The 19127-nt window shown below is 45.1% G+C and overlaps 1 protein-coding gene across 3 annotated transcripts in view; it reads right to left on the minus strand.

The window, feature by feature from the left end:
* Positions 1–1936: 1936 nt before the first annotated feature.
* PCNX3 (pecanex 3) overlaps positions 1937–19127 on the minus strand; it is a 713235-nt gene continuing 696044 nt past the window's right edge. For all 3 annotated transcript variants that reach the window (XM_078660716.1, XM_078660718.1, XM_078660717.1), the window contains exon 35: positions 1937–2629. In XM_078660716.1, coding sequence (XP_078516842.1) covers positions 2432–2629 — 198 coding nt within the window. In that variant the 3' untranslated portion in view covers positions 1937–2431. The remainder of the gene's footprint in view (positions 2630–19127) is intronic.

Raw genomic sequence — 19127 nt, forward strand, 5'->3', positions numbered from 1 at the left:
ACTGTAAACCTTCCATTAAGCCCTCGCCTGCCCCTTCAGCTAGCGTGATTAGGCGCCAGCCTGGGCTGTGGAACACAGCGGGGTTCTTTCCGCGGCTGGACTAGCCGCTACGAATCCATCAAAACGAAGGTGACCCCTCGGTTGTCCTCATGGAAAGAGCCACTCAGCAGGTAAGTATGTTCTTAGCTTTAATCATGAAAGCTGCAGCATCACATCCGAAAACAGCATTAAATATCAAGGGAGTCCATACGCCGACGCGTTTCGTGCGCTGTGCGCACTTCTTCAAAGGCGGACTGTTGAAATACCACACAGCAATCCACGGCACCTGAACACTTTATGACGCTCGCTGAGTAGGGCGGGGACAGCTCGCACTGTCTTCTGGTCAATTGAGTGCAGTGGACAATAAAGTTTTGCTAGTGTGCTGTCATATTCAAATAAAGTTCCACAGTGGGTTAGTGCTCGTTTCTCTTCTGGGAGGCTGCACTGTAAACCTTCCATTAAGCCCTCGCCTGCCCCTTCAGCTAGCGTGATTAGGCGCCAGCCTGGGCTGTGGAACACAGCGGGGTTCTTTCCGCGGCTGGACTAGCCGCTACGAATCCATCAAAACGAAGGTGACCCCTCGGTTGTCCTCATGGAAAGAGCCACTCAGCAGGTAAGTATGTTCTTAGCTTTAATCATGAAAGCTGCAGCATCACATCCGAAAACAGCATTAAATATCAAGGGAGTCCATACGCCGACGCGTTTCGTGCGCTGTGCGCACTTCTTCAAAGGCGGACTGTTGAAATACCACACAGCAATCCACGGCACCTGAACACTTTATGACGCTCGCTGAGTAGGGCGGGGACAGCTCGCACTGTCTTCTGGTCAATTGAGTGCAGTGGACAATAAAGTTTTGCTAGTGTGCTGTCATATTCAAATAAAGTTCCACAGTGGGTTAGTGCTCGTTTCTCTTCTGCACTCAATTGACCAGAAGACAGTGCGAGCTGTCCCCGCCCTACTCAGCGAGCGTCATAAAGTGTTCAGGTGCCGTGGATTGCTGTGTGGTATTTCAACAGTCCGCCTTTGAAGAAGTGCGCACAGCGCACGAAACGCGTCGGCGTATGGACTCCCTTGATATTTAATGCTGTTTTCGGATGTGATGCTGCAGCTTTCATGATTAAAGCTAAGAACATACTTACCTGCTGAGTGGCTCTTTCCATGAGGACAACCGAGGGGTCACCTTCGTTTTGATGGATATATATATATATATATATATATATATATATATATATATATATATATATATACCAGAATCTAAAAGGCGGGTCGTAAAGAGGCCAAACAATTTAAGCTAAAATACGAGAACTGTATGAATAACATCTAGATTTTGCTGAAAACGTCAAGCAGTATGCAACATGTGGGACTCAATGTTCAATTTCTTCACAGGTTTCAGACTTTCTCTTGGTATTTTTTTTTTTGTTCTTTTTATATTTTGTTCAACTGGGTCATCAAAATATTAGCAATGATCCGAATTTGAAGAAAAATAAACCACTAATCATTGGCAGGATTACAAGTAATGCAAGAGGGAAAATATCACCTTTATCGCGCATGCTCAACATTCCGGGAATGTACTCCTAAAATTAGGAGTATAAGCAATTTCCCAAAATAAAGTTAATTTTTGAGCATGGCCTTTACAGCATCCAGCCATAAAAAACAGAAAAGCTAAAAACAGACGCAAAGTAGACTTCAACGCTTTGGTATTTAAGTGAGGTACCTAGGTTAAAGACCCAACACTATCATACATTTAATTAAACATACAGTGCCCAACAGAAACACCATAAAGTATGTTAAGAGCAGACAAAATGCTATAGATTTCTTAGAAGCAATGAAAAAATCTCGGAGAGGCTACAACATTTGGGAGTGTAGAGAGAAGAGTAAAGTGCAATGCAATCAGAGGTGGTTTTAAATTTCTTTTTATAAATTCATCTTTCAAACAAAATACAGATCAGACAAAAAATAAAACCCTCCAACAAAAAAAAATAGTGTTTATAGGTTCATTATTTTTTTTCTTCCAAAAAGTGTCCGAGTATCATCAGCTTCTTAAATATTAGAATTGTCAACATAATTTGCTAGCAGGACTCAGGCTTCCCCTTCCGGTCCTCACGAAAGAGGATGGGGTAGACAGCAGTACATTTCCCACCCGTGTGCCCATAGACTGCATTTGAAGGGCCTGAAAGGCTGGTTAATTGTATGTCCAAAGTTTTAAACCAACCAGGAAAATGGGAATCACCCGTCTGTTTCTTGAGTAGGGAAGCAGCAATACATGGAATTTGCCGTTCTCTGCCAGCAACCAGCAAGCACTGGTCTCCCTTTGCCGGGCACGAGCCTCTTCCACCCCCTGTGAGGGGGCCAGCTCTTTGCCGCGCTTCCCTCAGCACTGACCCCTGCATGATTAGTACTGGTGCTCCAGTAAAGGTTGTGCTGCCGGACTTTCCTTCTCTTCTTTGGGGGGCCAGGTGCCCAGGCTTGGTGCTCCGTCCACAGAGCTCTGTTGCTTAAGTTCAGTGTCCGGCAACCTATCTGCTAGTGGAGAAAGGGTGCAGTCGTCTTCCGGTACATGGCTCAGATCAGAGGGTTGGTGCACGGGAGCCTGAGTAACAAAACAAGAGAGTAGGGATTAGCATTTAAGTAACAGACCCATAAGAAATGAGAGAAAGCAGAGTTGAAAACATGATAAGTGCTTAATTACTTACTGTAACGCTTGTCCTCCCATTTTATACAATGAATGTTATTTTTGGATTTTATTTGCTTACTGGAATCTTTAAAACCGAGTAAACCTGTGTTTAACAACTTGGCATTGTTGACACCAGGAGATTTTAACATGATCACTGCACTCTTGTGCCCCGTGTGTCGATCTCCCAACCCTTGAGCTGACTAAGCATCTCCTCTTACATTCAGTGCGATGACCATGTATTACTTTATACAAAGGGAGGACGTTGAATAGGCAAAGGATTCAAGGACATGAGGTACATTTTCCATGGTCAACTAAAGGTAATGGATCACTGAAATCATAAAGAGTGGAAGGTGCCGATAACTTAGATGCATTACAGTGAATGAAGTCCTTGTCTAGATGTTAGTCGAACAAGTCAATATGGAGTCTATTGATGTATATTTCTAGGGAGTCTTATGGGACATTTATGGGGAGATACAACTATTATACCAGAAGAGATTAGTTCAGACTCTGTTTCAAAGCGACACAGCTGAGTGCTCAAGTTCACAGTTGGAGGCAGCTTTCCCTCCACTTACTCATCACAAATCTGATTATTATACTGTTTCTATCTTCACCTTTTTTCCTACATTTTCGAATAAATTAAGCCATTTCCCAATAATTATTTGCATGTGAGCCCATCATAAGTGTTTGAGAACTACATATTGTAAGCTGCAGGTTTAGATTTTCAGGCGAGTGACATATGCCTCACCGTATCCAGTTCTGTGAGGTTTGCAGAAGAAAAAAGTCTCAATACAAATATTTTTGTAAAAAAACAAGTATTGGTCTTGCATTTAAAAATATCTAAGAGGGTTTGGCATATTAAAATGCATTTTAATGAGTTATGCAATGTTTGGCGATGAGCGTGGTTTAGGATAAGGGATAGGGTACCAGGCTGTATACAACAAGGGGTTAAAGTCAGGATGGGGCTTAAAGGTTATGGTAATAGCTCAGGTAAGGATAGGGTTAAGCTGGTGTGTCGACGTTTGGTTAGATTACGTCTAGGGGTGGGGTTAAAGTAAAGGATGCATAAAGATTAGAACGAAGTGTTCGGGTAAGAGGTATGGAATTAGGATAAGGTATAGAGCTGGGGTGGGTTTAGAGACAGGGCTAAAGGTTAGGGAGGGCTAAAGGTTAGGGAGGGTAGGAAGGGCTAAAGGTTACGGATGGATAAAGCAATGATATGAGGGCTAGGAATAGGAGTAGGGATAGTTAATGAATAGGTTAACAGTTCAAATGTACGAGTTGGGATTGCATTTGTATTACCCTGGGTGGGATACATGAAGCAGGAAAGGGGTAAAATTATTTTTTACCACTAAATGTTCTTTCACATTGAAATAATTGTGTGTGGCAACTTCACTCTTACAATGTTTCATCGCTGCATATTCAAATGTAAATTCAAAACATTTTTTCATACAACCTTCTATGCTATAAATGCCACACCCAAGTATTCTGAGGCAAACCATCTGTATTTAGGAGACCACTGCCGTCAATGAAGGGGGCTGAAAAGGATCCTATAGAGGATATTACAATTCAAAACACAACTTTGACTCAGATAAAAAAAAATGTCTGTGCCAAGCTAATGGATTATGACAGAAGAAAGTACTTTAACCATCTTAAATTGAATCCCAGTGAAACGGTGGTTGTGCTAGTAGCTGCCCTGCCCACATTTTGGTCAAAAGTAATCTGGGTTTGCCAACCAGGCATGGTAATACACCTGCCCTTAGGGTGAAATAATCTTGGGTTTAATGATGGAACAGGAACAGTCCATGAATGATAAACTTTCCCCTGCAGTAAATGCTAGATCTTATCTTGAAGGCATGCTGAAGAAAATCTGGATGTACTTCAGCTTCCTCCAAAAGATCCACAAAATTGCATATATGAGAGCGCTCAACTATTTCATGGCCAAATTACAATGTCTTCAAAATACAACAGCGCATGCCTTAATAGGGCTTCACTGCCAAGGCAAGGGCGCTCCATCATGAGAAACTCTAGATTTGCTTCCCAATTAAGGAGGCAGTATATTTTAAGTATGTGCGTGTTCTATAATACTTTCCTGCTGAACAGCCCCTCCTTTTATCACTACTTTCCAGACAGCACAGGTCCGCAGTTTATGCTCTGTACCCTATAAATAAACAAGGTGTGGAGGCAATGCTATTTGGGTTTGCGCAAAGTGTGAAATGTTCTTTTACGCTCTCTGAAAGGAATTGAGAAATTTAAATTTTATTCCAGCAAGTTACCCATAAAACATTCGGTTCTTCAGGCCTTTTTTCTATTAATCACTCTGCAACACTGACATTTTGGACAGTTAAAGATAGCTCTGTATAATATACATCTTACATAAAATAACCTAGTCCAGATGAGGAATAGAGAAGCTTAACTTTGTTTTCAGGTCTGTTCCCAAGCAATTGTAGTCACAAAGTAGTCACTTTTGTTGGCGATGAAGACTGCTTACCTCAAAAACCCAGAATCAACTTTGTGTTAATCTCTTGCAACTGACTGCCTCATAGGAGAAAGTTAAGGCATTTACAGTTGCTGAGCGAAAAAATGCCAGCAAAGATTGGATAATCTCAACTTCTCGAAAATCTCTGTGTGGTGAAATCCTATTTCCTGACATGGTCATTTTGGAACTAAAATACTTGTACTAGTCTGTTCCCAATGTTCTGGTTCCTAAAAGTCTTTCTTTTCTTTAAAGACATTCTGTGAGCGGGCCCAAAGCCAGGTACCGGTTGAATGCACGTTACAGAATGAATTCCCTAGCCTTGCTGGTGACATTCTAAAATGACAGACGTGCAATTTCGTAAGCACTGTGTGCTTGATGTCGTGGCAGCACAGGCTACAGTACTGTGGTGGTGCTTGTGAGAAACCATTCAGGACATTCACAACCACAAGAAAGTTCCATTTACATGAACAAGTGACTCTAACCTCAGAGTGCATCGACAGTCAACAGCTCCTTGAGGAAGTGAAGGGAAAACCCCTGTTGTCCTGAGACTTTGTTTCATTGGGCGGGTCAGAATCCCGTATTCTGGTAACCAGAAGTGTCACACGATTTGCTTCAGTGAAAAATGAAAATCAAATTTTATTAGTAAAGTTATTTGGATTTACAACAGGACTGGAGATCACTCAGTTTAATAATCCGAGAAAATTTTGGATCGGAGACTGCGAGGAAGTGAGTTTAGGGAGAATTACATTCTTGGAGATTACTCTAAACCTGGTTCTTGTATACCTCTGTAATAAATGGTTTTGAATTACCTGTGACACATGAAGGGGCAGAAAAATATTCCCTAACATATATATTCATGTTATTTTAACAACTTAGGGCCAGATGTAGGTGGCCAAATAGCGAGCGCCGACGCTGAAATTTCAGCGTTTGCGATCGCTATTTGGCAGCGAGCAATGTAGGTAAATTGAAACCTACTAGCAAAATAAGGAATCGCAAAATTGCAATTCCTAATTTTGCTCTAGCATTTAAGGAATCGGAAATTGCGATTCCTTAAATGCAATGTAAGTAGCACAAAAGAAAGTGCACTTTAACCTTAAGGAATCGCTTATTACCACCAACTTCAAGTTGGTGGTAATGAGCTTTTTCCTTTAAAAAAGCACTTTTTTGCTTTTTTTTATTTAAGTGCCATGTGGCACACATTCATGCCCTTAGGGCATGTATGTGCGCCATATATGCACATTTCAGGGGTGCAACAGGGTGTCCATTTGGCACCCCGGCACCCTTGAAATTGCATTGAACCTCTTGGGGACTTGCAAATTGCGGGAGCAATTCCTATTCATTCCAATGGGCCTCTTGGCCCATAGGAATGAATGGGAAGGTATTCCTTAATTGCGAATTGCAATTTGCGATTCACAATTAAGGAATATTAAGGAATCTCAAAAAATATTGCAATTCCTACTTACACGGCATTTTGCGATTCCTTAATAGCGATTCCCTAAAAATCGCTATTAAGGAATCGCAAACATGCATTTACCTACATCTGGCCCTTAGTGCCTTAGAGTTTAGTGGACAGGATACTCTGTCACAAATGTGGTGGATCTCTTCCTCCATATTACAATTGCATTACAGCATAAGGAACTTGTAATGCAGCAAATGAGATTTCTGCCCTTAAAGGGCAAGCCCTTAAACCCGGCCCTAGACTGAGCAACAAGTCCTTGCACACAGTCGTACTACTAGCCTTGTAACCATTAGAAGCGCTGCTGGATCATAACGTTGCTACCCATTTTCACCTAATGTCCGTACTCCATAAATGCTAGGATAAGAACCCAGACTTAATCTTCGATGTTTGGGGTTGTTTTGTGACACGAGCCTCCACCGCGACAATGGAGGTGGTGACGGCATGGTCTGTGCCCAACATAGACCCTGTATGTCTCTCTTTATTTGTATAAATCACATCCAAGGGAACAATCTTCCTGGTTGGGCCTTTTTAATGTATTTTTATCTGCTACACATGCATAGAGGTTCTTTTACATGCCCCCCTCTCTTTCCCCCTCTCCCTCTGGCACTCCATTCTGAGTACCTGTGGTTTTGTAGAAGACAAAGGAGTAATCTGGCTCTGATTAGGGGCCTCGGCCACCTGTGGCATGAGTTAGGGTGTCACTGACTGGTGACTTTCTTCGCCTTGCCAACTACCCTTCAAAGCTCCAATAGTGACCCTAGAGCCTCTTGCTCTTTAAATGTGGCATTGCATTTTTATAGTGTCCACTGGGTACTTTTTGGGATGCCTCTTTCCAGTCTTTTTGTCGCCCCTCCTTGTGGCATACTGGCAAACCAAACCAACTCTTCAAGTTTCTGACCTAGGGTCAGTAGGCGGCTAGCTCCCCCTTCTGTGTGCGTCTCCGTAGTCATTTTCAAGGGGAGTCCTATGCCCTTTTCTTAACTATGTTCCTTTCAGATGAATTACCAGCACTTCTGAAACACTATCTCCCTAAAGTTAGGATGGCCTCTCCTCCCACTTGCTCTTATATTTTGAAATCCAAGAGAGCATTCACATGCACACGTTTGCATACACTGCTTTGTTGTATGGAGTAAGTTGGCCACATGTGATTAATAATCTCACCATGGTCTTTGGAAGAAGAGCATTTCCTCTTTTTTTCCTTCAAGGATTAAGTAAATCTGGAAGACTAGGATTTACAAAAGACACATTCCTATTTAACATATGCTTCTTGGGGACAACCCAATGGTTGGGAGTTCTAGAGACTGGGGAGTACCAACCCTTTCCTGTCAGAAGCGCATTGTCCTAGTGGAAGAACGTTGCACTAAGAACCATCAACTTTATTTCGCTAGAAGGTCAGGCTTTTGAAATCATGGCAGTTTCAAGTTGCAGTGACAGCCGCTCAAGCACCACATACAGTGATCATGAATGCTGGTTTATGACATTACCTTCTTGTACTTGTTGCAACATTTAAACCGTAAGAGCAATTTACTCGCGACCAGGGATCTTGAGAAACAAAGAAGATCAAAACTCAACCTTCAGGACTGTTAAAACCATTAGTTACAGCTCCAAGGGCAATTCAGTGAGCAGACACCTGGAGAAGAGAAACGTGAGTAAAAAGGTTTTGGACCAGACAGCACCATTATTGTGCTCTGTGTCCGGCCGGCTTCATAAGATGACAGTGCTACATCTAAAGCCTTAGTGGAGTCATCCTGTACTCTGAACAGCAGAAGGAATAGAAGTCCATAGAACCAAGTACTGCTTATATGGTGATACTCGTCTATAGCTAAGAATGTTGCTAAAATAAAATTCATCAGCCTTGGGTGGTAAAATATTATGGAAACATGTGGCATACTCAGTGGAAATGCTGTGAGGTATCAAAGAAGGACCCCTCTCTTGTGGAGATGGATATAAAGAGAAGTATCGTTGCAGGAGGGTTGGTGAAAGTACAAGGAAAGGGTATGAAATGGAAATGCCTCAAAGGAAGAGTGCTAATAAGAGCCTAGTAAGGAGAGGCACCTTTCCAGGAGTAAAGTGAATGAGAGGGAGGGGGCTGAGATGAGAGTGCGATATGTCTCTCTGGGGTGACGAGGAAAGACTGCTGCCAGGAGAAAGTGGAGAGACAGAAGCCTCTCAGGGGAGCATTGGAAACGGAGCCGCCATGAAGAGGAGGAAGAGGAGTGCAGTGTTCTTGAAACACCCTTGGCTCTTGTATTATTAGCCCACAGGAGCGTCGGAGGGAGCACAGCAGAATAGAACCAATCTGATAAAGCTAAGGTGCTCACAGCTTTGCACACACTTAAAGAAAGCCAATTAGAGCTAAGCCAATTAGTACTGGCTTGAAATAGCGGCATTTGATCCGGCCACCTGCTGGAGGGGAGGGAGGGGCAAACGGGGGCTTGTAGACCAAAAGAGTAGGTATGTGTCCCAATTTCTCGAGTTTTTGCTTCAGATCAGTAAAGGATATGTCTAGTACTAAAGAAATGTACTCTAGAAGGAGCAGCTAAGGAATCGAGGCGGCCCCTTCCTCAGCCTGATGAAGGAGTCACAGGGAAGCTAATGACTCAGTGCTGAGACAGTAGAACACTGGAGCAGCTACAAAGGCAGGCAGCTGCCTTTAGCCGGTTTACAGGCCGCCCAGCAGTAAGCACGGCAGGCACACGTTTTAGTATCCGATAGTACTGTTCAGTAGAGTAACCCATTTGAGAAAGGACAAAGCCACCACAATCTAGTCTTGACGCGAAAGACCAGACAGATTTTCAGGCGCCTGAAAAAAGGCGATCACCGACGAGTTCTGCGACGTGTAATGATACAGAAAAAGCAAATCATCAATTAAAGTCATAGTAAATAACAAAGGACATTTTTTGTTTTCCTTCTTTACATCACGACGGTGCCAGTCCCACAACTACATAGAAATGGCATATAAATAAGTACTTTTTATGAGAAACAGCGGTAAGACTCCTCCTGCACAGGCCAGTGGCTGAGCCTACTGACAGCAGAGTTCAACTCCCACAGCACGATACGAGAACATGTACATGTAGGTGTTTCCTCCATGTCCATTTGACCTGTGCTACTCGGTCCTGCATGTGTGCCCCATTCCGGCATAGGTGCCCCGTTGTAATTATTGCCTGCACATTTGGTCAGTGAAAGTCATTCCCCTTCACAGGTTCTACAACCCGACCATCGACTGTGAAGTAACTTCTTATAGCAGTCTCATGTTACTCGAATTTAGCAATAAATGAATGCCTGATACCGGTGTTGCAAGCAGATTCTACACTTCCCTCAGTGTCAGAAACGGCAGTGCCTGCGAGACAGGAAGTGACCCTTTAAATGACCACATCCTCTCCTCTGTCTGAAAGGCAACTGTTCTAGAATTACGTATATTTGCTTCCAGAAACGTTGTCTGGTGGAACAAGTTATTTTGATGTTTATTCTGTCTGAATCAGAAGCGGTCCACAATGGAGTAATCTTAGTAGGGTCAGAGTGTACCACCTGATCAGTCACTTAACAAAGGAAAGTTAGATATGAAATGCTTCCCTGGGGATAGAACACACAACTAAGATTCTGTGAAGACGTGTTGGAAGTGGTAGACATTTGTTTTACTTCCTTTTGTTAGAAAATCCTTTTTTTAGTTAATTTAACGGTTATAGTGTTAAGTACCCATTTATCTCAGGTAATTTCACTTCAATGGGAAATACAGAATCAGTCTTCCTCCATCCAGGGTAGCTTGGTCACTGCGCTCTCAATCGTGGTCATGGTTTGATGGGGAGGGTACCTTTGCTTATGACTCACTCTGCCTCCAGCACTGTAGAAGGTAGATCTACGGCTGATGCCATTGTGTACCCTAGATTTAGGACTAGTGATGTGCTTAAATTGAAAGAAGCAATGCTGAAGGCAGCGAGGAGAGCCTCTACATCTCCACTGCACCAGCGAAGTGGGCCAAAGACAGCAGAGTGTCCTCCCTCACACTGCCTCAAGACGAAGTTGACAGTGACCCAAGACAGGCGAGGGGAGAATCTCACTCCACGTAGCAAGCAGCCACCGCAAAATGTGCTCCAACGACAGGCGACAAGCAAGGAGCACGTCACACAAAGTGACCAACATTACCAAGCATGCCCGAACAGAGCCAGGAGCAGGCTCGAGGTGCAAGCATGATACAATCGAGCGAAGAGGTAACCTTCCATCCTGGCAGAGGAGCACTGCGACAATCCCTGAGGCGGGGAATGGGGCCCGTGAAACGTCCTCAAGGCTCGAGGTGCAAGCATGATGCCCTCAAGCGAAGAGGTAACCTGCCATCCTGGCAGAGGAGCACTGCGACAATCCCAGAGGGGGGGATTGGGCCTGTTAAAGGTCCTCAAGGAGAAGAACCACGTCATAGCAACAGGACAGATCTGCAACAGGTCAGCAGCAAAGTAAAGGCCGTCTCAAGAACCGGACACGACCAGCGAGATGTCCATGTGACGCAAACATGAGACATGTGGCAGGACGCCCCATCCGAGTGACGCACCTGGTCGGAAGGAGGATAAGAGCGTTGCTGGATGCCACATAGCAAAGGAGAAGAGCGCGTCAGGACGTCAGTTCGCGAAGGAGAGGAGAGTGGCATGACGCCACAGGGCAAACAACCACCACAGGCATGCAAGAGAGAAAAGGAGAAGAGCGGCAGAGCAGAGATCTCAGGCCAGCACTGAAGAAGTTGCTCCTCAGCAAAGGCCTGCCACCGGGGTGAAGAGACGTCACTGGAGACAGCTTCGCGGGAGGACCAACTGTAAGCCGCTAGGAAGCACGATCTGCGTCCAGGTCCCGGCGCTTCACAGTGCGACCGTCCACTCACCTGTCACCGGCTGCTTGGCATTGATGGTGCCACATCTAGCAAGTGCACCTCCCAGAAGACAACCGTAAGTGGGTATGAAGTCCCTCCAGTCCTCCTCACTCCATGAGGTCACCAAAAGCAAGAGATCGCCACCTGCTGCCCAACTAAAAGAAAATTATTGAATCCATCATCCCGGTGCATCATCACCAAGACCATCTAAGAAGCATCACACCACCAGAGTGGATCCAAATGCTCAAGGCATCCGGAGTTTAACAAGTCTAGCCACCCAGGAACCTTCTGTGTGTCCCAGTAAACCTGAAGCCTGTCTTCGAGCATACCAGCCCATTGGACTATTCACCCTTGGGGCTACACGAGGCTTGGCGTGGCCCTGTTGAGAGTTCTGCAGCGACCCCTCAGCGCGGCCTACGAAAGGCCTGCACAGCTCAAGCGGAAATCCAGGGGACAAGGGCCTCAATGGAGTGCCTGTGAGAGGAGAATCTGATTCAGAGAGATGCGTTGACAGCAGCTAACCAACAGGCACAGGGAAGCATTGAGGTCGCAGATGGAGACTGGTCAACCAAAGACCATCTGAGGAAGGCAGAGAACCAGGGTCCTGACGGCTAGAGCACACAGACTGAGACACCACCCTCTGCGGTTACATGAGCGATTTGGCTGTGGTCCTGTTGGCAGTTCCTCAGCGATGCATTCATGTGGCCTACACGAAGCCCGCACAGTCCACATGGTCCCATGGCAGCCCAGCAGGACGGCCTTCAAGGAGACTCCTGTGAGAGGGGAGTCCAGGCAGCAGAGGCAAGTTTGAAGCTGTTCGGCTATCGGGAACTGGAAAGCATCACCGCCTCCACGGAAAACCCTTATCCACCAAGGTCATCCTCCGTATTTGCTGGTTGGCTGTCCACCGGAGCCTACGCGCCTGCAAGAAGATCTCCAAAGTGGACTCCACCCCCGCTCCAGATGCACCACTATTTGAACTTTGTGAATAGACTCCAACACCGCGAGACCAGGTCGGTCTGAACTTCATCGCCGGGGCGGACCAAAGCCTCCTGACCGTGTGGTCCAGAGCTACAGCACTGCATGGCAGATGGTCTGAAGAAACTCATTGGTGCTGTGTATTGTTGTTTGGTTTCTTCGTAGGTTGGACTTTTGTTTGTTTCTTTTCCATTAAAGTTTGGGAGGGATGTGGTGTCCTGTTGGACACGTTCTAGTGTTCCGCCTTGTATTACACCCACACTGTACACCCACCCATCACAAGTATCACCGGTCAGGTGACCTTGCTAATAAAAGGGGCCAGGCACACGTGCCCTGGGCCAGTTAACCACCTATATAGATGGCGTCTGTGTCGGTATTCGAATAACATGTGGGCCCGGTGCCCAAAACACCACAGGCCCATGCCCCACGCTGCCTTCGGACTCACAGTTTTAGTTCCGGTGAAGAGGTTGAGGGGGACAAGGCTCACGTCCTTGTTCAGGCAGCTAACAGCCGACCGCCAAATGGCCCAACTGCTGCTCACTCCCTGCTAGTCCCCCTTGGGAGCGCTTACGGCCGGGGGCACAACAGCAAGAGCTGATCTCATTGGAACTTGCAAATATATCAACAAGAATATTTTATTTTAATTGCCAGTCTGTGGCACTGGTACGGAATGTTAATAAATTGCCAGTCTGAGGTACTGGTAGGGAATCTCAAACACCCCCTGCTACTTACGGGCTTAGAGAGGGCTACATATCCCTTGTGCCTGCCCTGAACCCTACTTTGAATTCAATTTAGCATTTGCAAAGCGCAACTGTAAACTAAAAGGTGTCCTGGTGCTGGGTAATAAGCCATCTCAGCTAGACATACAGGGATTGAATGAAGCGGGGAATATTCAGTCTTTAAGGCCTTCCTAAACGACAGTAAGCCAGGAATATTTCTAAGAAAAAATAGATCATCCGACTGCTGTTCAGCTAGAGCAGATAAAGCGCGACCACCTGCTCTCGTTTTCTTGAACTTCGGAATACATAAAAGATTGGCTGTGGCCGAACGCAAAGCTCTACGTGGTACAGAACACGTGAATTTCCGTTAAAGAAAATGGGCCTGAAAACAAGGGTAATACACAACGATTTGAAGAGAATTATTTCAGACACAGGGTCCAATGGAGATCGGATAGAGCAGCAGAGGTCCAAGAAAATCTAGGACAAACTAATGCTAGTTTATCAGCAGCTGCCTGAATTCGAGAAAAGTCTCAATAAGCAGGCACTCCCCAAAAAAAGGCATTTCAAGATGGCTCAAGAGGACACTCTGAACCCCTAACGGGCGAGCCAACCCTGGTAAATAGGCCAAGAGTTGCAGATCAATCTCATTAAAGCTAAACAGATAGAAGAAGCCTTACTAACATGCACCAAAGTGAGAGGTCTCTCTCTATCCAGGTGAACGCCCACATTTTGCAGTGATGGGGCGATCACTGGTGCCGCACTATCGGTCAAATGCCTGATGTTATGATATAGAGTAGGCATTGGCGGCCTAACTGAGCAATACGGCACCTCGGCTTTCTCACCATTATTTTAAAGAGTTGTTAGTGAGCCAAACTAAGCTATAGCAGGGACCATCTATGAGAGGAGTCCAAGGCATGTTGTTGAGCATGGTCCAGTGTCAGAATAAGCAGAGTATCATCAGCATAATTCACGAACCTGATATCGTGACAGCTATAAGTAGGTCAATGGGCATACACACACATACACATATATATACATAATAAGATAACTCACTGAATTAGGTCCGCTCTCGTTTATTCTCTAAGGACGGAGCAGCAGGCAAGCGTCTTCGATATATATATATATATATATGTATATATACACATATATATACGAAATCCAAACCTTCGTTGCTGTAACGAAAAAGACGCTGACTCCGTGGGGTTCAACAAAGAGGAATTTATTCACCTCAACGATAGCGTTTACGCGTTTCGGTGGGACAACCGCCTTGCTCACAACAACTGAAAAGTGCAAATGCATGAAATATATATCACCACCATTGATTGTTTCCCTGGGTTCATTAACGCCCCCTAGTGACGTCAATCAGTTGCTATGGTTGCCCTCCACCCTGTTCACCGACATGGAAGAGATACAATAAGGTAACTGAAACATTGTTTCACTAATGGATTCAGGCTTTTACAAATCTATTTGCAAACCTTAATTGATAGTAATATACATCATTCTATTTACACAACCACTGAAAGTATGCACAAATATATTTACACTCCCAGAAATTCATTGTGTTCTAATGGTCCGTGCTCATGCACCGACAACGCCCACGTTCGCAACTGATTGAAGACAGACTAACCTTATCATGATTAAAACTGTGCAAAACCTTGAATACAAAAACCCCCCAAATTTCGTATTCCATAAAACAATAAAGAAAAAAATGTATATACATGTACTTAATGTGACTTTCCCAAAAGTGCTCTGTCATTAATCCAGCCAATAATCAGCCACCGCATGGTTCCTCCGTTAGCACGTAATGTTCATTATCTAAGGCATATTTGCACTACATGTCTGGCCCTAGTGGGCCCATGATCACTTGTGGGCTATCGTGAGAATCACATGTGTAGTCTGGTGGTGTTGGCCTCCAATAATTCAATTCTCTTATCTCATATTGGGACGACACAGTACTTGGTATTGTGATTTGAATCATAAAATAAAATTTATCTTAACCTTTGTGCTCAAACAAACCCCAGAATATTTAATAGTGAAAATTAGTGGAATCAAAAGTTTTAATACTGGTTTTACTGTTCATAACTTTCTTGCAAATTTCAGAGGAATGGAGTACGTGATCACTGCATGGAGCTTATCAACTGTAAAGGATATGCGTCATAATACAGGGCTAATCTGTTCCTACAAGTGCACACTTGGTATTGGTATTGGTATTTGTAGAGCGCGACTGTCGCTCCGGAGGGAGCATCCTGGCGCTAGCTGGAAAGTATACATGAGGTTGAAGGTAGGTGGGCTCAGATGGCGTCCAGCACGTACTCGTCTGATAGACTGAAAATCCAGGTTTTTAATTGTTTCCTAAAATGGATTTCCTTGGTCAGGGACCTCAGGTGGTGCTGAGGCATGGAATTCCAGGCTCTAGATGATAGGTGGGTGAGGGTTTTACCCCCCTTGATTTTTAGGTTGAAGTTGGCTGGTTTTAGTAGGTTGTTGTTGGAGGATCTCAGAGTCCTCTGGGGATTGTAGTGGGGGTAGCGTCTAATTAGATATTTGGGGCCAATGCGGTTAAATGCCCGGAATGCAACGATTAGGATTTTGAAAAGAATCCTTTTGTGCAAAGGCAGCAAGTGAAGGGTACTCAGAGCAGTGGATGCTGAAGACCTCCTAGGGAGTTTGAGCACCAGTCTGGCGGCAGAATGTTGGACGCTCTGCAGTTTTTTGAGTGTGACTTTTTTCACACCTGCCATTAGACCGTTGCAGTAATCCAGGCGCGAGAGGATTAACGCCACGGCTACCGCCTTTCTGGCATCCGTTGGTAGGAAGTCAAAACATTTTTTGAGGGATTTAATGATTCCGAAGCAACTTCCTGCCACCTTCCTTACATGATGGTCAAAGGATAGGTCAGTATCGAAGGTGACTCCAAGGTTTCTTGCTGTTGTAACGGTCTGGGGAGGGGCTGTGGAATCCTCTGGCCACCAGAGATGAGGACAGAAGTTGACATTTTTCCCCATGGGGAGGATTTCTGTCTTACTAGTGTTGCACTTGAGGTGATTTGTTTCCATCCACAGAAAGACGTTTTTGAGGCAGTTTTTTAAATTTTGTTCGGCTGTTGTAGAATTCTCCTCTAGCGGGACTATGAGTTGGGTATCGTCGGCGTATGATGTAACAGTTATGCCAAATGATTCGATCAGGGAGATGAGGGGAATAAGGTAGACGTTAAAAAGCAGGGGGCTCAAAATGGAGCCTTGGGGGACTCCCGATCGAATCTTTTTCTCAGCAGAACTGAAGGGTCCTAATGTAATGGATTGGGATCTTTCTGTTAGGAAAGATGTTATCCAGTCCAATGCCCGGTCAGAGATACCAATGTCCCTGAGTCTGTACAGGAGTATAGGGTGGGAGATGGTGTCGAACGCTGCTGTGAGGTCCAACAAGATCAATACTGCGTTCTTTCTTTGGTCCTGTAATATTTTTATTGAGTCAGTCAATTCGATCAAGGCAGTTTCCGTCGAGTGCTGGGGGCGAAAGCCTGATTGTTGAGGGTGGAGTATATTGTTCATTTCAAGATGGTTTTTGAGTTCCCTATATACTAATTGTTCCGTGATTTTTCCCAGAACTGGGAGAAGAGAGATTGGACGGAGATTGGTCAGGTCAGAAGGGGATTTGTTCAGTTTTTTCATTAAGGGCTTAACAATGCCTTGTTTCCATGCCCTGGGGACGATGCCAGTGCTGAGGGAGGTATTTACTATTTTATTTATGATGGGATTAACAGTGTCAATCAGTTGGTGAAGGATTCTAGGAGGGCAGGAGTCAGAGGGGGCTCCAGACTTGCATGCTAGGATGACTTCCCTGGTTTGGGCTAAGGTGACCTGTGAGAACGTTATTAGGTTTCCAGTTAGTTTACCTGCTTGTTCCAGAGGGATGGGGGGCTGGGGGCATTGGTAAGGGGGAAAGTCTTTCTGAATGAGATTGATTTTCTCTTCAAAGAAGTCTGCTATTTGATCGCAGAGGTCTTGAGAGGGAGGTATTTCAGGCTGTAGGGCTTTTGGATGGGTGAAAGATTTAACTATTGTAAACAGGGTTTTTTGTTTTTGCTTGGCCTCATTAATGGCTTTGATGTAGAACTCTTTTTTGGCGCTTTTTATAATGGAATGGTAACTTTTCCTTAGTTGGACATAGGAGTTTCTGTCTGAACTGTCGTATGTTTTTCTCCATTTGCGTTCGCCTTTTTTGCAGAGCATATGGGCCATGGCTACATCTGGCGTGAACCAGGAGGCGTTGGTTTTGCCTTTAAAATCGGTTTTCCTAGTGCATTTGGGTGGAGCACGTTCTCTAATTTCATGTAGTATCCAATTGTGGAAGGATTGGGAGTCTTGTTCCACGTTGCCAGTCAGGCTGGGGTTTTGAGTCTCAAAGGTGGGCTTGAGTTTAAAGGTGTCTTCTACCTTTTTCCAGTTGACGTGGTTCTCTGGGGGTGAGCAAGATTTTGTTGAATTTTTAGGCTGCGGGGTTCTAATGAGGAATGGGATCAGGTAATGGTCTGTCCAGATCTGTGGGACCGGGGTATGGGTTTCTAGAGGGGGAAAGTTGGTACAGACCCCGTCTAGAATGTGTCCAGCTAGGTGAGTGGGTTGCTTAACCCTTTGCTGAAGGTTGAAGATTTCCAGAGTTTGGTGAAAGTTTAGTGTCTGAGCGTCCTCTGTGGAGTCGAGGTGCAAATTAAAGTCGCCCATAAGGGTGACATGTGGATACCTGGTTAGGAGCTGACCAAGGGTATCACTGAGAGTGTCTAGGAATTTGGTAGCGGTACCTGGGGGGCGGTAGACAAGTCCTCCTGAAAAGGAGGCGGACTCATTGAGTTTAATGGAGAATCCGAGGGATTCGGCTCCTTTCAATGAGTCAAGGGTGAAGGTATGGCATTTGAAGGAGTTGCGCAGCAGCAGGGCTACTCCTCCACCTCTCCCCTTCAGTCTGTCTTGCCTGAAAATTGAGAAGCCTTGTGGGAGAGCCGTGGCTAGGTCAGGATTACTGTTGCCTGTGAGTCAAGTCTCCGTTATGAAAAGACAGTCAAGGTTTAGTTCCTGGATGAGGTCTTTGATATCTTGGTTGTGGCAGCCCATAGAGCGTGCATTAATCAACCCTCCTTTAAAAAGTGGATTGTTGTCCCTAGAGTTTATTAGAGGGGCTGTGGTATTGACAGGGGAGGAGGTCCATCTGCATAGCCTGCAGCTAAAAGGCCCCTTGATGGTATTAATGTCAACTTTGCAGGCACACTTTTTGCCGTTGCGTAAGTTTGATAAACAGTTGGATTGGTAAATCATAATAGGGAGGCAGGGTCCAGAGTTTCCTGCGCCTGTCGCGGTCTTGGCGCGGACGGGCGCAGACGGGCTTGCCTTAGGCGCGCCTTCGGCGCGCAAACGGCGCTCCCGCTGCGCTCGTCCGCTGCGCTTGCGTGGGAGGCACTTAATGCTTCATCGGAATTTAAACAGTTAGGGGCCTTGGAATCGAGCAAGATAATGTACCTCGATTCCAATCTCCTAAGTGCTAGGAGTCTGTTACCTCCTCTTGCATTTTTGTTAACACAGTCAATAACAAAATATTGCAAATCCTCGATTCTCCCGCCATGGAAAGCATTAATGTGGCGAGCCACAGGGTAGCTTTGATCTTTGTTAGCCACGGCTCGCAAATGCTGTAAGATCCTTACATGAACTGGATGCAAGGTGCTTCCAACATATCGTTTCTTGCACGTGCATTGCAAAACATAGATTGCGTAATCCGTTTTGCAATTGAAATTCCCTCTCAATACTAGAGGCATTTTCCCGAGTGGAAGGTGTAATTTGTTGACATTGACACCATGTTGGCACGCTTTGCACTTTGTGCACTTGAAAAATCCTTTTTTCTGCTGAAGCCAATTGGTGTTACTCATTTGGCTCGGA

The sequence above is a fragment of the Lissotriton helveticus genome, chromosome 9 (genome assembly GCF_964261635.1).
Source record: "Lissotriton helveticus chromosome 9, aLisHel1.1, whole genome shotgun sequence".
Lineage (NCBI taxonomy): Eukaryota > Metazoa > Chordata > Amphibia > Caudata > Salamandridae > Lissotriton > Lissotriton helveticus.